The sequence below is a fragment of the Leishmania infantum genome, chromosome 27 (assembly GCF_000002875.2).
Source record: "Leishmania infantum JPCM5 genome chromosome 27".
Taxonomy (NCBI): Eukaryota; Euglenozoa; class Kinetoplastea; order Trypanosomatida; family Trypanosomatidae; genus Leishmania; species Leishmania infantum.
In genome coordinates, this window is record NC_009411.2 from 269,165 (window position 1) to 283,681 (window position 14,517).

Sequence of the window (14,517 nt, forward strand, 5' to 3'; positions counted from 1 at the left end):
CATGCTGCCGCTGTGCCTGCCGAAGGAGATCAACTCGCTGCGCTACTTCTCCTGCGTCGCGATGTGTTCATAGTGTATTTTGTGATTGCGATGGTAGTGCACAGCGCGCAGAACGGCCTGCGCGCGGATCCGCGCCCGGAGATCAGGATGTTCACGACGGGCAACACCGCCGTTTCTGGGATGTCCACGTTCATCTTCGCCTTCCTATCGCAGCTGAACGCGTATGAAAGTTATGAAGAAATGAGCAACCCCACGCCGCTGCGCCTCACGCTGGGTGCCACCATCTCTGTGGGCATCGTGTTTGTGTTGTACTTCCTCGCCGGCCTCTTTGGCTACCTTGACTTCGGCGCCGAGATGACCGGCTCCGCGCTGAAGAAGTACAATCCGGTGAAGGACGTCATGATGGGCGTCGGATACGTGGGTATCCTGTTCAAGCTGTGCGTTGGGTTCGGTCTGCACATGATCCCGGTTCGTGATGCCATCTACCACTGCGTCCGCGTGGACGTGCACACGTTTGCGTGGTGGAAGAACGCGTGCGTGTGCGCCTTCATGGCGCTGCTGTCGCTCGTGGCTGGTCTGTTCATCCCGAGCATCAACGTCGTCTTCGGCCTCGTTGGCGGCTTCTCTGGCGGCTTCATCGGCTTTATCTACCCCTCCTTCATGGTCATGTACTCCGGCAACTGGTCGCTGTCGTCGGTTGGGTGGTTCCACTACCTGTCCACGTACTTTTTGCTGATTGTCGGCGTCGTTGGCGTCGTGTGGGGCACGGCCAGCTCCATCTATGGCGAGATTTAGTGGCGATTGGGGTCCCTTCTACTCTGCTCGCCGTGAAGGGATTGTGTTTCGCGCAGGCACCGTCCCAAAGCCGTCGAAGCCGGCGCTCTGTGACTTGATGGGGGCCGGGAAGCTGCCTGTGTGTGTGCACCGCTGTTTCTGTCCTTATTTTTTCACGGACGGGGTCTCACTGCGCGCTGACAGCGATGCCTTTTTTTTCTTCGGTGTGCAACCGAGAAGGGTCGCGAGACTACCTGGTCAAGGGGAGGTTCCGCGGTGGAAAGGCGTTTTAGCTGCAATTCTTGTGCCTGAAGAAGCCTCGTGAGATGCTTGTGTGCGCGAATTTTGCGAGTTTACGTTTTATATTGTCATCACTGAGATGTGTGATGATGCCCTTCTTGGGCGGCTGCTCGTGGGTGTGCCTGTGCGTTTAGAGGCGGACGGGAAGGCCGTATATATATATATATTTTGAGTGTATCGTAGTGTGGCGTTGAGAGACTTCCTTTTTTTCGGTTGTTTTTGGGCTGTCCTCCTGTGTTTCGCCTCTGGGGAAGGTCTCACTTCCGCGACCTCGGGCGCCACGCCCTCCCCCTCCACACCACATTTGCCCAATCTAAAGACACGAATGGTGTCACGTATTTGTTTGGTATCATATCTAATGCGTGCTCTCTGCGTCGCCGTTTTCCGTTTTTTTTTCGTCTGGCAGTCGATCTGCAGCGCCTACCCCCTCCCCCTTCCTCCTTCCCTGATGCCGCAGCAGCTCCGTGTGCCGGCGTATGCCGGGCGGCTCGGTTACTCTCTCTCTGCTGAGCAAGTGCTGGTGGTGTGCCTGTCTCCCCCTCTGCCCTCTCTCTTGATGGCATATTTGTCCCCCCTCCACTGCATACTTTTCGGCTCCCTTAGTTTCGCCTGCCTGTTTGGGTGGCCTCCATATGGGGGTGCCGGTCCTTCTTCCGCTCCTCTGCTTTGGGTCTTTGCGGCTTCTCTGTGTGTGCGCGCGCCTCTGACGCACCCCGAGGGGATGGAGGGGCGCACCGTCGTTCCGCACAACGCGCCCGGTTCTCGCGCTCAGTGGAACTATGTTATCCGGCGTCTCCCTTTCTGACCGTCTTCCCAACACCTACCCCTGCTTCACCTCGGCGTCGCACCGAGATAATGCATCGACTCCTTCTCTCTTGTCTCGTCCGCAGCGTGTCCCTGTGGAGCGTGCCACTGCGCCGATGGACAGCGCGATGGTGGAGAGAGGCAGAGAGCTCGATGGCAGCGACCGTGCAGAGAAACAGCACAAACAAGTGGCCACATGGCGACTTCCACAAAGGTGGCTGGAATGGAGGGAGATAGGTGAATCAGCAGGGCTGGTGCTTCTTTTTTTTGTCTGAGGCACCCTTGGATCACCACGTGGAGTGGGGGAAGATGCGATTTGGCGACCGCAGGAGACGGGCGGAGGACAAGGCGCCGCACAAACAGAGAGAGGACGTGGTGGCAAATGTCTAAGCACAACTGACGATGCTTCAAGTCTTTCTCGCCTCCTCTCCCGTTTAGCTCGTGTCGCCGCGGCATCCTCTTCACCTGCGTTCTGCCCTGCTTCGCTTTCGAGTCAGATACGGCACTCTGTTGGTGTTTCTATCCGGCGCACCACCAACCACGCGGGGCCTCCCTTCCCACTTCTCTTTTTTTTTTGTGGTTTTAGTTGTTCTGCTCGCCGTTTCTGCAGGGATTCGTCAGCTCCTCGGATGTGGGTCTGAGTGTGTCTGTGCGCGCCTTGGAAGTGGCACAGCCACTGCGATGGGCCGGAGCGGAGTCTGCGAGGTCAGTGGGCGTGCGCGTTGCTCCTCCCACTCCCCTTCCCTCTGGTCTCTCTCGCAATCTTTGCAGGCGAAGTCATCCCCGGTGGAGGAGTGGAAGGGCGCTGCCATGATCTCAACTACCCACTGGCAACCACTCACCAAGTAGCATACAGAGGCGAGCGCAGGACACGGATGAGCAGATGATCAGCGACGAAGCTCTCTCCACTAGCCCCCTTTTTTCTCCCTCATCTAGGTTTTCCCGCTTATCTCTCTGTTCCTTCCTGCACGTACCGCGGATCTCCAGTTGACGGCGTTCGTGTGTGAAAGAGTCCGTGTGCGGAGGACTGGCCATTGGCGGCTCTTCTCCTTCTCCGCTGACTCCTCGATGAGCATGCGCGTTTTCGGCTGTGGGTGCGGCACTGAGATCAGCACCTTTTCCCCGTCACGCAGGGCGGAGTGGGCCCCTTTATTTCTTCGTGCAAGTGTCGACGATGAGCGCCATCATCGGCAAGCGCGGCCTGCAGTAGCCCTACAAAGATCGGCGTCGGATGGTGGCGCATTCGCATTAGCCCGCCCGCCGGGCCGTGACGCCACGGCTGCTGTGATGTACAGCGTGCGAGGGAGCAAATATATATATATATATAATTGGTCAGCCCATGGCTTGTTCTGACTCCCTTTCTCTCCTCGCAGGCGCCCCTCGAACATCGCTAGTGTCGCGCAGGCGCTCGAATAATAATGTGCGCAAACATAACAGGGAAGCGCGTCGCATGTGCGCCGGGCATGGGCGCCGCTGCCGATGTTCCGTTTGGTCACATGCGGTAGACCTGGCGCTGTCCTTTGCTCTTCGGGGATGAGCCGAACGTCTGGTGCGCGCCGCCCTGCGGAAGGCGCCCATGATGAGCCTCCGCCGCTCCACAGCGGCACGCCCCCTCCCCTCCGATCGGGCAGCGCGTTCTCGCTTTGGCGGTGCTCGATGCCTTGTTTGCCGGCGCCTCCCCTCTCTCCCTGTCGCGCATATGGCTTTCCAACCTCGCTCTGCGCCCTTCCCCCTCCGCTCATACGCGCACCAATGCAACCCGGCGTTGCTTGGCCGGTGTGTACGCCGCCACTCCCCCCCCCTCATCGCATACGACTTCCACTCGTGCCGTGGTGTGCTACGCCTGTGCGTTAGTAAAGTAAGAGGCCCAAGTAAACAGCGCCACGGCAACGGTAGTGTCACAGAGAGCACCCAAGATCTTCCACTGCTCCGACCCCCCTCCCCCCCACACACACACTCCCCTCTGCATAACTTGACAAGTGAGCGCCACGTCAGACATGTCAGCCAACAGAAACCACAACACCAATCGTGCTCCGTATCCCCAGCGCGGGCAGGGCCGCTTGGCTTCCGACAACATGCCAGAGGACCCTCCGGAGTACGGCGAGGACGGGCTGCACATGCTGAACAATGACCACAGCCAGGAGCACTTGGCGGATGAGGTAGTGGTGGGAGCTAGCGACGCGGACGGCAAAACCAAGGGGTCCAAGAAGCTCGAGTCCCCCTCGCTCACTGATGATGGAGAGCCGGCAGCTAAAGGGAACAAGCAGCAGTCGGCCTACATGGATATCGCACAGCAGATCATTGAGGCGGACCAGCGCAACCGTGAGGACCGTGTGTGGCGTCGCCGCCACACCACCAACCCTGTCCTGCGCGCGCTGCAGGTGATCATGCCGTATGGTGGCATCCTCGCCTCAGCCTTCAGCATCGCCAGCTCCACGATCGGCGGCGGCATCATCGGACTCCCTGCGGCATTCCAGATGAGCGGGATGGGGATGGCGATTATCTACTTGATTGTTGTGGTGATCATGGCGATCTACTCCTTTGTGCTGCTCGCCATTGTGTCACACAAGACCGGGCTGTACAACTGGGAGATCATCGCGCGTCGCCTGATGGGCCGCGGCTGGGACTACTTCGTCGTCTTCGTCATGTGGGTGCTCTGCTTTGGTGGTGATGTCTCGTACATCATTGCCCTCAAGAGCATCCTCACCGGCTTCCTGAAGAACTCGCCAACTGCATCTGAATACATCAAGTCGGAGCCGGGGTACCGCCTCATTACGTCGATGCTGTGGATTGTTGTGATCCTGCCGATGTGCCTGCCGAAGGAGATCAACTCGCTGCGCATCGTCTCCACAGTGGCCATCCTCTTCGTCGTGTTCTTCACCATCACCTGCATCATTCACTCCTCTCAGAGCCTGCATGCACGTGGCATGCGAGACGACCTGGTGTCTTTCCAAACCGGCAACACGGCTATCAACGGCTTGTCGAGCCTCATGTTTGCCTTCATTGCGCAAGTGAACGCGCCGGAGATATCTCGTGAGATGTACAAGTTTTCTGTGCACCGGGTCTTCTTGTCGGCGCTGCTCGGCATGTCGCTGTGCGCGATCCTGTACTTCCTGACAGGGCTCTTCGGCTACCTCGACTTTGGTCCTGAGGTGAGCGACTCCATCCTGGCCATGTACAACCCCCTGAAGAACCATCTCATGGCCGTCTCGTACGTTGGCATGATGCTCAAAATTTGCGTAGGCTTCGCTCTGCACCTGATCCCCTGCCGCGACTGCGTGTACTACATGATCGGCACCGAAGTATCCCATGTACCATGGTGGAAGAACGCCATCTTGTGCTCCCTACAAGCCGCGGCGGCTCTCGTCGCCGGCCTCTTCATCCCGCGCATCACAACCGTCTTTGGTCTTCTGGGTGGTTTCTGCGGTGGCTTTGTGGGCTTCATCTTCCCCTCGCTGTTCATGATGTACTCGGGCGGCTTCTCGGCCGCCCGCATTGGGTGGGGCCACTTCCTCGGCACCTACGCACTGCTACTGACGGGTGTGGTTGCCGTGGTGTGGGGCACTAGCGCCGCCATCCACGGCGCTGTCCTTTCTTCGTGGTAGGCGTGTCGCGTGCGCATCCGTGCTGAGCAGAGCTGCACAGTATGCCCTTTAAAAAAGGGAGCACCGCTGATCATTCAATCGCGTTGCAGGAACGGCCTCCGCATGCGCGAGGAAGCACATCGACGCACGTCGCCAGCGTAGAACCGGCACCAGCGACAGCCGTACAAGGGCGTTCACAGATAAACCTATCAAGCAGGGCCTCTTCTCTCTTTTTTTTCCTGCCTGTGTACGCACCCCTCAGATCCTTCCTGTCATGCTTTTTGTCTCCTTTTGTTTTTACGCGCTTCCACGCAGCTGGAGCTCCGTCTCCCTGGCGCAACGCGCTCGCCCCTGCCTCTGCTCGCTCTCCACCAAGGCTCTGACTGAGCACTCAGGACAGGCGCAAGGGTTAGGGTGGAGGGCACGCACGAGGTGCGCATCTCGTTGCGGTTTGCTGTGATGGAGAAGAGCGCAAAAGGCAATAAAGCCTGTCATGGTTTGTTTTTCTCATTTTTTTAAGATGCTTGCGGAATCGCTCGGCGGCTTCCAGAAGCTGAAGCGAATGAGCGCCAACCGCAACGAGGCCCACTTCCCCCTCCCCTCTCCCCTCTCCCCTCTCCGATTTAAGTGACGCCCTTTCCGTTTCTTTGCTGTTGTTTCTCTGCAAGAGGAAACACAAATGGCTCTTCTCTTTTTTTGCTTGTTTTCGGTTTTCTATGTTGTCATCCGTCTTTCCCCTCCCGCTCCCTTTGTGCGTGTGCGTGAACGTGCGACGTCGCGTATCCATATCACAAGTCTCTCTCTCTCTATATGTATATATATATATATTGATAAAGTTTGTCCTTTTTTCGTTCTCTATCTGCCCACCCTCCGGCTCCCTCGCACTATCACGAGTTGAAGCTGCTCATGAGGAATGCTCGGGGCATGACTGCGCCTCCTCTTGTTCTTCATGGACTCTCGCCAGTGCACGAGGAGGGGATGCACCGCTTTCGTACGCGCGTGTGTGCGAGCTGATGACTTCTGGAAGCGCAATTTGCTCACATTTTTTTCTGTTTTACCTGGTGATGCTGACCACCACACCGTGGTATCTCAGGGCCCAGTGCCTCCTCCGTGGGGATGCCAACCAGCCTGCAGCCTGCCCTCGGGTATCGGTTACCGAGACCTCGTGTCGGCGGACAGGTCTGAGCTGGCGCTGTGCCAGAGAGACTTTCGGTCATCATGATCATGCTGGTACCAGTCCACTAAGAATCGCTTGGACGATTCGACAAAGATGCGCATCCATGTACACTCTATATATATATATATTGGCTGCGTCGCACTAATGCTGAGCGTAATCCTGGACCTAGCCTGAGCGCGGGAGGCGGTGGTATGGCAATGGGGGCTAAACGCGACCAAACGGAGCTGGGCTACCCAGCTCCTTGGAAAGTCTTTGATGCAGGTCTGCATTCTGAAAGAAACGCATTGCACCCCCACAGGCCCGACAGGGCAGCTGGCGTCTGCGTGCTCGCACAACAGGACATACGTATAGGTTTGGGCCCTCCCCTTGTTCGCAAGGACGAGGTGGAAGCAGTACCAGTCTGGCTCTGCGGCGCTGCTCCCTGCTAGGCGCATACACACCACGTCGGGCTGCACACTGAAAAGTCACCTCGCGGCACGGGAGGCTCTCCATCAGACACCGCGCAATGTCGCACGCAGCCCACACGCCATCGGGGCGGGGGCCGGCTCGCGCCGCCCGGTGTCCGACACGAGATGACGACCCAGCCGGCCAGGGAGGGGACCACCCCACACGATTGGCCCGATGACGAACACCTGACGTGTGCAAGCCATAGCGACACCACGGCACGGCACACCGCCGACGCCGCCACGCAGACGCACACCTGCGAGGTGTCCCGCAAGGCCACGGCAAGATGCACGACTGCGGCCAACAACACCCACGAAGGCGGGCCCCTCTGGTGACGCCGCCTACGCAGCGCTCTGCACGCCAGAGCTGACGCGATTGGAAGCAGCTCTTGCGACGCTGCTCTGCGCGCCACCCTCTCTCGGTCATGCTCATCATACAGCCAGCCTCGAGGGATGGATGCAGCCCCGCTGCGCCCTCACTCCGCCCCGCCCTGTGACGTCGACCAGCGCCCGGCGCCAAAGTCCCTCCAGCGAATCGCCTCGCGACGACTGCGCGATCCTTCTGTAAGACAGGCTCCAACCGCACCCGTACGGCCTCCGTCCTCACCCCGCTCCGCTGTAGGCCCCCTGGGCTTCCCCACCCCCCCACCCCCAACAAGCCAGTGCCGCGCCAGCAAGGCACAAAGGCAGCCGCGGCGTTTGCCGACCCTACGCCGGCACGCTGGACCCCCTACATCACGGCGCCGCATCGGCCCACACGCTGCAGCGGTCATGAAAGCATCCACGGCTCGGCCTGCCGAGCGCAGGGGGGTCTGCCCGCACGAATGCGGTCCGTCAAAGTATCGTCTCCGCAGCTCTCACGCCGGCGTGCAGGCATCTACACCCCTCGGAGCGCCGCACGTACGCGCCTCCATCATGCACAGCGGCCGCGCGCCCCTCTCATTTCGGCTTGTCGATGACCGTTGTGAATCGGTGAACAATAAGAAGCTTGACAAGCATGCAAAATTGGCAATGGCGTATATGTCGACGCCAACTGAACATGTTACGGACGTGGCCACCGGTTTCCGATGCCACGCCGACGTCTCGCGAGAACCGCGCTGCACGATGCGGCACGCTGGCACACGGGGGCTCCTTGACGGCAGCGGTTCCACACCAGAAGAACGAGGACGCTGAGCTCACCAGACGGCCGGAGACCGTGCTCGCCCAGCTCCGCACGGGCGCCTGTCCGCACTTCGGATTCCGCCAACGGTGGGTGGCTGGCAGTGACAGCATGGAGCTCACATGGTGTGGTGCCTTCTACTCCGCTAGAATTGCGGTACCTCCGCCCCTGCCAGGGCCCTCTTCCTCGCCCTCGAGCGGGTCCGCGGACACGGGTCGCGAGGATCAAGACATGCAGCCCACCCGAGCCCGTCTGTCGCCGGTCGTGCAGCACGCGTCCGAAGAAGGGACGAGAAAGCACAGTAGCGAGCCCGTTCGACGCGCAGCCCTTGATTGGACGGCAGGACGCTTCGTCCTACACGACGGAGGTTGAGCCGTGGCGCAGCAGGGGTAGGTGAGCTGTGGCTGCACGCGCATATCAGTCGACTTGCTCGTGGGCGAATCGCCACGCGTTGAGAACGAGAAAAAATTTTTACTGTGCTTTTTGTTGTTCTGTCGACGGTGGCCTCGCTGCTTAGAGGGCGGAGAAGGTGGCGACACGACGACACAGTGGGCGCCTGTGCCCTCACAGGCTTCCGTTAGTAGTTTGTGTGGTTCGCTTTGTGTGTCAGTGCGTGTGTATCTGAGTGGTGGGACGTTAAAGAGTGCCGACGGCGCTGTGCTGTAGCGCGAGTGCTCCTCTACCCGTTCTCCTCGGATATATATACATATGTGTGTGTGTGTGTGCGTTTATGTATAAGTGCTTGCGGGCCTCTGCACGCCTCTCGCTCTCCACTTCTTTGTCTTGAAGCAAAGGAGGGGTGAGCAAGCGGATGAAGAAAGCCGCTAAAGTGACATCCGCGGCGGCAACTGCGAAAACAGCAAAAAAAAAGGATAGCGCACTGCATGTGTGTGGTGTTGCCCATCTAAAAAGGATGGTGACAGCGAAACAAAAATCGAATCAGAAGGACGTGAAGGAGCAATGCAAATCCGGTGGAAGGGATGGAGATTTTTGACGGCGCATCTGTGTCCTGCGTGTTGTTGCTGCCCTTTTCGTGACAGGGAAGCAACGTGCCGCTCTGCCTTCTTGCTCGACCGCTCTTCTGCGCTCCAGGTCGCGCTTTCCCACTAGTGAGCGCTTCGGTTTCGAGGCCCGAGAGAACAGGAATCTGCTTTTCTGAGGGTTCAGCAGCAGTTTGAGGCAACAGCATTCCGTCCGCTATTGCTGCCGGCATTTGCCGTGTCTCCTTTCTCATGCTCTCTGTGTGCTACCACACCACTGCGCTTGCCTTGTGCTTTTCTACATATGTGTGTGTATGTGTGTGTGTGTTTGTGTCTCCCGTCGTCTTCTCAGAGAGGTCACTTGTAAGCGCGCAGAACACAGAGTCTCACCGAACAAAATTATTTGTGCTACTTCCCAGCGCTTCTTGTTCGTCACGACACACACCCTTTTATGGCTTTCGGCCCCTTCCCCTCCAAGATAGGCACGCGCCGCTGTCCCCCCCCCCGATTCGAAACCAACGGCAAAGCTGAAAATCTGCCTTACGGACGCCAACGCCCCGCACTAGTGTGCGTGTGTGTCAGTAGGCTTGTCTCTTGTCAGAGATGCAGGTTGTGGTGCAGGCAAGCAGCCTTGCTGCCGGCGAATCCCGCCGTGGCACGTATCAGACGGCCCTTAGCGATGCGTGCTGCGCAGAAGAAGCCGAAAGTGAGACGGAGAGAAACTGGGGCTATGGTGCCGACGGTAGCACCACCAGCGCGTCACACACCGGCTCGTCTTCTGCACCGAAGCAGGCCCCCGTAACGTCGAGTTTAGTCTTCCAGTATTTCTCTCTGCTCGCCTCCTACCACGGAGCCGGGCACGTGCCGCGGTACTGGGCAGATATGCTTCGCCCGTCTTCGGTAGCAGGAGCCAAAGACGACGATGCCAGCACCAGTGAACACGCTCGGGAGTGTGCGGACGAGCTCATTTCCCCTGTGACGGAGATCGACCTCAGCGTTTGCTACGTGGGGCCGACCATGCTCCTGGCCCTTGCTGACCTGCTTCGCGTGCAATGTGTGACCGTGCAGCGGGGTCGCAGTCAGCGATGGCCAGTGGGCGGCAAGGAGGGTATGGGCACGCTGCCTTCCGTGATGGCACCACTCTGGGGTGCGGGCGCGCGTCGCTCGAGCAAGGGAGAGGAGGTGATGTGCTCCTTGCTTCCGCACTTGACAACATTGCGACTTATGCACCTCGCAATGGATTTCACGGTGCCTGACGATGCCACAGGATCAAAAGGCGGAAACGCGGTGCTGCGCAGCATGCTGGAGGCACTGCAGGGTCACCCCTCGCTGAAGATGCTGGACCTCTCCGGCAACCCGGTGGCGGCGGCGCTGGTGCCGGCCATTTCGCGGCTGGTGCAAGTGACGCCGTCTTTGACGACACTCATGCTTGACGACACGCTCGTCACGGATAGCGAGAAGGAGATGCTGCGCGCACAGTGCTTGCTCAATGAGCTGCGCCTACAGCGTGCGACAGCGGATGGAGCGGCGGCGACAGTTTCCGACGACGCTTCCTCGACGACCTCGCCGGAGTCTGTCACACGAGGGCTGTGGGCGGCGCAGATGTGTGAGAATGTGCTCATGGCTGTGGAGCGCGGCGTTTCCGCTGTGCCGTGGCTCCTTGGGAAGTCTACTGCTCTGATACGTCGCTACGGTACGTCGAAGACGTCAGAAGTCGAGACATCCGCTTTTGGAAGAAGTGCTCGTACCTCGCGCACCTCCGATATGACGGGCGGGCTCTCCCAGTTTGGCTCCAGCTCGGTGAGCCCGTCGTCCGCAACGGACGTGGCGCCGAGCTTAGAGATAGCATATTTGAGCTACGACTACACAAGCGAGAGCTCGGCCGCTGCCGTGGCTACAGTGCCTCCGCCGGCGGGTGCAACGTGGAGTGCCGAGTGCACCGAGGTGGCGCGATGCGCCTTCATGTCTCGATCGCTGGCGCAGCGCACCGTGCTGGGAGGGCGGCCGGTGTGGCCTAACGTCCCGAAACCGCTCGAAGCGGTGGTATCGACGGATCTGGCTCCGCCGTCGGCCGCTGCGGTGGCAGCCACGGATCTTCTGCTTACTCTCCGTCAGCAAGTGCTTCCCGAGCCCGAGGCCCCGCCGGGACTGCGCCGCGGCTCAGCACGCGATGACACCTTTCTCACCACTGCGGAGGAAGAGTACTGGTCAGTGCGGAAGAAGCAGGAGGTCCAATGGGGGTATGTGTTGCAGAAGGTCTCGGAAAACCTAACCCCGGTATTCGTGCGCAATGGGCACACCCTCTACGCGGAGGGCAGCGTGTGCGACAGTATCTACCTTCTTCCCGTATCGCTGCAGGAAACGCGCACCTACGCGGAGCTCCACGTCGGCGTGAATCCGGGACAAGTGAACCGAGTTTTGCCGGGCCAGTGGGTCGGCGAAGCCGAGATCCTCGACTGTCTCTCCATCTACGCCAAGTATCCGTCCTCCGCCACTGATGGAAGCGCTGCAGTGCCCGGCTCGGAGACCGTCTTGCAGCGCAGTAGCACCGTGCGCGTCTTCACTGAAGCAACAGACGACGTCGTTCTCTGGGCACTACCCTTCCGCGTCGCCTTCTTCTACCTCTACGCTCCCTATCAGCTGCTGCATAAGCAGTTTGTCCACCGTACCCCGATGAGCGCCTTCGCCCACATCCACCCGGTTCACCTTGCCTGCGCCCCTGTGCACATGCACGCAAGCCACGGCTCCTGCCCCGCCTCGGCGGGGCAGGGTCTCGACAGCGGTGCTGCGCCAGTTCTTTGCCGATACGCGTTCATGTCGCGCCATGTCCTCTTACTGGAAGAGGGCGAGTTTCTGCTGCGTCTGCCGTCCCTGGCCAACCACGTGGGGCCTCGCAACGGTGGCCGCACCGCTGCATCGACTAGAGTGGTGATGGAGGATCATCACCTCCTATCGGGTGTAACCGTGCTGACGCAGCCCCTCCTAGACCTTGACGCTGCGCTGCGAGTCACCGTCGCCGCCGAACTGGCCGCTGAGAATGGCGGCGCCACTGTCACGTACGCCCGCGGACCCCATGGAACGCTGGCCCTCGGCAAGCAGGCCGAGCTCTGTCGCTTCCGTGCAGCCAAGGTGGAGCGCACAGCGGCGAGCGCTACCGTTAGCTACAGTGGAGCCAGTGAGACTGCGGAAACGGTCGGCGACAGCGACGGAAACGCGGCGGCGCTTCGCCAATGCCGCACTGGCGGTAAGGCGGCGCAGTGGCGCTACTCGGCCATCACCAACGAGGAGTTCACCGCTCTCTGTCCTGCACTGCGTGTTGCACTCACTCGGCACATCTGCGTGGTGCACGACCTTTGACAACTGCCGACAGTGTGCGCTGAAGCAATTTGCGAAGCCATCTGCTCTTCGGCACAACGTCACCACTTCTGTCAGGGGGAGCCGCACCCTATCTTGGCTCGCCTTTTTTCTTGTTTGTCTTTTGTGTGTGGTCTTGAGCATCATGAGCGTGATGTCGGATGTAAATTAGCCCTCATCAGCTCACTGTTGTGAGGCAGAGCGTGTCTGCGGCAGTGTTCACGATGGCAGCGGAAAAGGAATAGAGTAACCCGACGGACAAGGGAAAGAGAGAAGCAGAAGGGGCGTGGTGGTGGGAGCTTCATGGAAGTTCGGAATGCAAGAGAGATGCATCTCGAGTATCTGGATGTGTGCCGCACGTTCGTGGCCCTTTGTCAATCGTTGCGTTATCTTCCCCCTGGTGTGCGGCGTGGTTCGGACGAAAAGCGCATCACCGGACTCTCTGCGTGTGTGCGCCCATGCGTGCAATTGTGCCGCCGGGCCTATCTGCAGCGATACCGCGACGCCCATCTGGCACACCACCTAGAGCAACCATGAGCGCGTGGGCTTTTTACTCACTTGGCATGCGCACATGAGAGCCCACCGTGATTGCCTCGCCGCCGCGCACTCTCCCCTTCCTCCTACACGCACATCTGCATGCAGAGCGGTCCACAAGTGGCTGATGCACCGCCGTTGATCCTCTCTCCGCGGAGCTGCTTGCGCATGCAGCTTCTGCATCTCAACGTATTGGACTGCGTCATTGTGACTGGCCAGATTTCCGGGTGCATCATTACCGCTTCTCTCCCATGTCTCCACGTCCTTCCTCTCTGTTCGTTGCCGCTGCAGTGGAAGTGTGCCGCCGCCGCCGCCTCCTCCCCCTTTCTCTTTATCGGCCTCCCTCCCCAACAGTGCATCAAAGCCGTGTTTTTTTATTTTATGTTATTATTACTATTATTTTTTGTTTGTTCACTTTCGTCTGGCCTCCCCAAACACCAGCACCGACAGCTGCCGCCGCCGTAGCAGCAGCAGCAGCAGCAGCCCGTCTCTCACCTCTTTTCCACGTTCTTCACCGCCACCCGCACCTCGAAAAAAAAAAAAGAGACAACGATACACACACACACACCAGCGAAGAATACGTGAAGACACCACCACCAACACAAAGCAAGTATTCTCTTTAGTGCGTCTTAATTAGAAAACGCACGCACACGCGGGGAACCAAACTTAGAAAAAAAAAAACAGTTTCGGCTAAAACTAGAAGAGGCGGCAATAAACGCTTCTTCAGCCGGATAGTGATTTGCACCAACGTAGCAACTCGGCGAGAGACGCGCTGACGGGGGAAGGACAATCGACGGCGAGGAAATCGCTCTGCTTGGAACGCGTCCAGAAAGCAAAAGGAAGGCAAACACCGTGACGAGAGCGCGAACCAAGGAGGGCAGGTAACAGGTGCCGGACAACGAAGCAAGAAGCGTGCGAATAGTCTTCCTGTGCTCTGTTCGTGCCCGTGTGTGTTGCCGCTGTAACTTTTCCTGTGAAGGTACGAAAGAAATACATTACCAAGGAAATTCAAAAAGATAATAAAAGGTAAAGGATCACTCAACCCCTCTTCCGCCCCGCGCAACCTACGTAAAGGAGCACAACCAATCATATCTGCGACGCCGTTGCACCGCTGCCGTGACTTATCACCACCCTCCCTCACACACGGAGCCTTATCCGAATTGGTGCTGTTGCTTCTTCGTATTGTTCTGATTCTTATCATCACGCGCTTCTGCGCTTCTACCGTGCACCCAGTGCTCTGCGGCCTCGCTATTCTCATTGCTCGCCACACCGCACCTCCGCTGTGTTCCTGCCACATTGCTGCTACTGTCGGCTTTTTTGGGGGGTTACTTGTATGCGTGTTCGTATTCTCTCCTTCTGTGAGCATACCTCTTTGTTTCTTTATTCTTGATCGTGTCGGAGCAGCAAA

At 59.0% G+C, this 14,517-nt stretch overlaps 3 protein-coding genes across 3 annotated transcripts; all 3 read left to right on the forward strand.

The window, feature by feature from the left end:
* On the forward strand, window positions 1–795 carry AAT23.1 (putative amino acid permease; the record flags this gene model as incomplete). The annotated part of the gene is made up of 1 exon (XM_003392591.1): window positions 1–795. A coding segment is annotated over one exon (795 nt), but the record flags the coding sequence as incomplete, so codon positions are not given.
* A 3,080-nt stretch (window positions 796–3,875) lies between these two features.
* Window positions 3,876–5,483, forward strand: AAT23.2 (putative amino acid permease; the record flags this gene model as incomplete). The annotated part of the gene is made up of 1 exon (XM_003392592.1): window positions 3,876–5,483. The coding sequence occupies one exon, from the start codon at window positions 3,876–3,878 to the stop codon at window positions 5,481–5,483; it is 1,608 nt and encodes a 535-aa protein (XP_003392640.1).
* A 4,341-nt stretch (window positions 5,484–9,824) lies between these two features.
* On the forward strand, window positions 9,825–12,578 carry LINJ_27_0540 (hypothetical protein, unknown function; the record flags this gene model as incomplete). Its single annotated transcript, XM_003392593.1, has 1 exon — window positions 9,825–12,578. The coding sequence occupies one exon, from the start codon at window positions 9,825–9,827 to the stop codon at window positions 12,576–12,578; it is 2,754 nt and encodes a 917-aa protein (XP_003392641.1).
* Window positions 12,579–14,517: the final 1,939 nt, after the last annotated feature.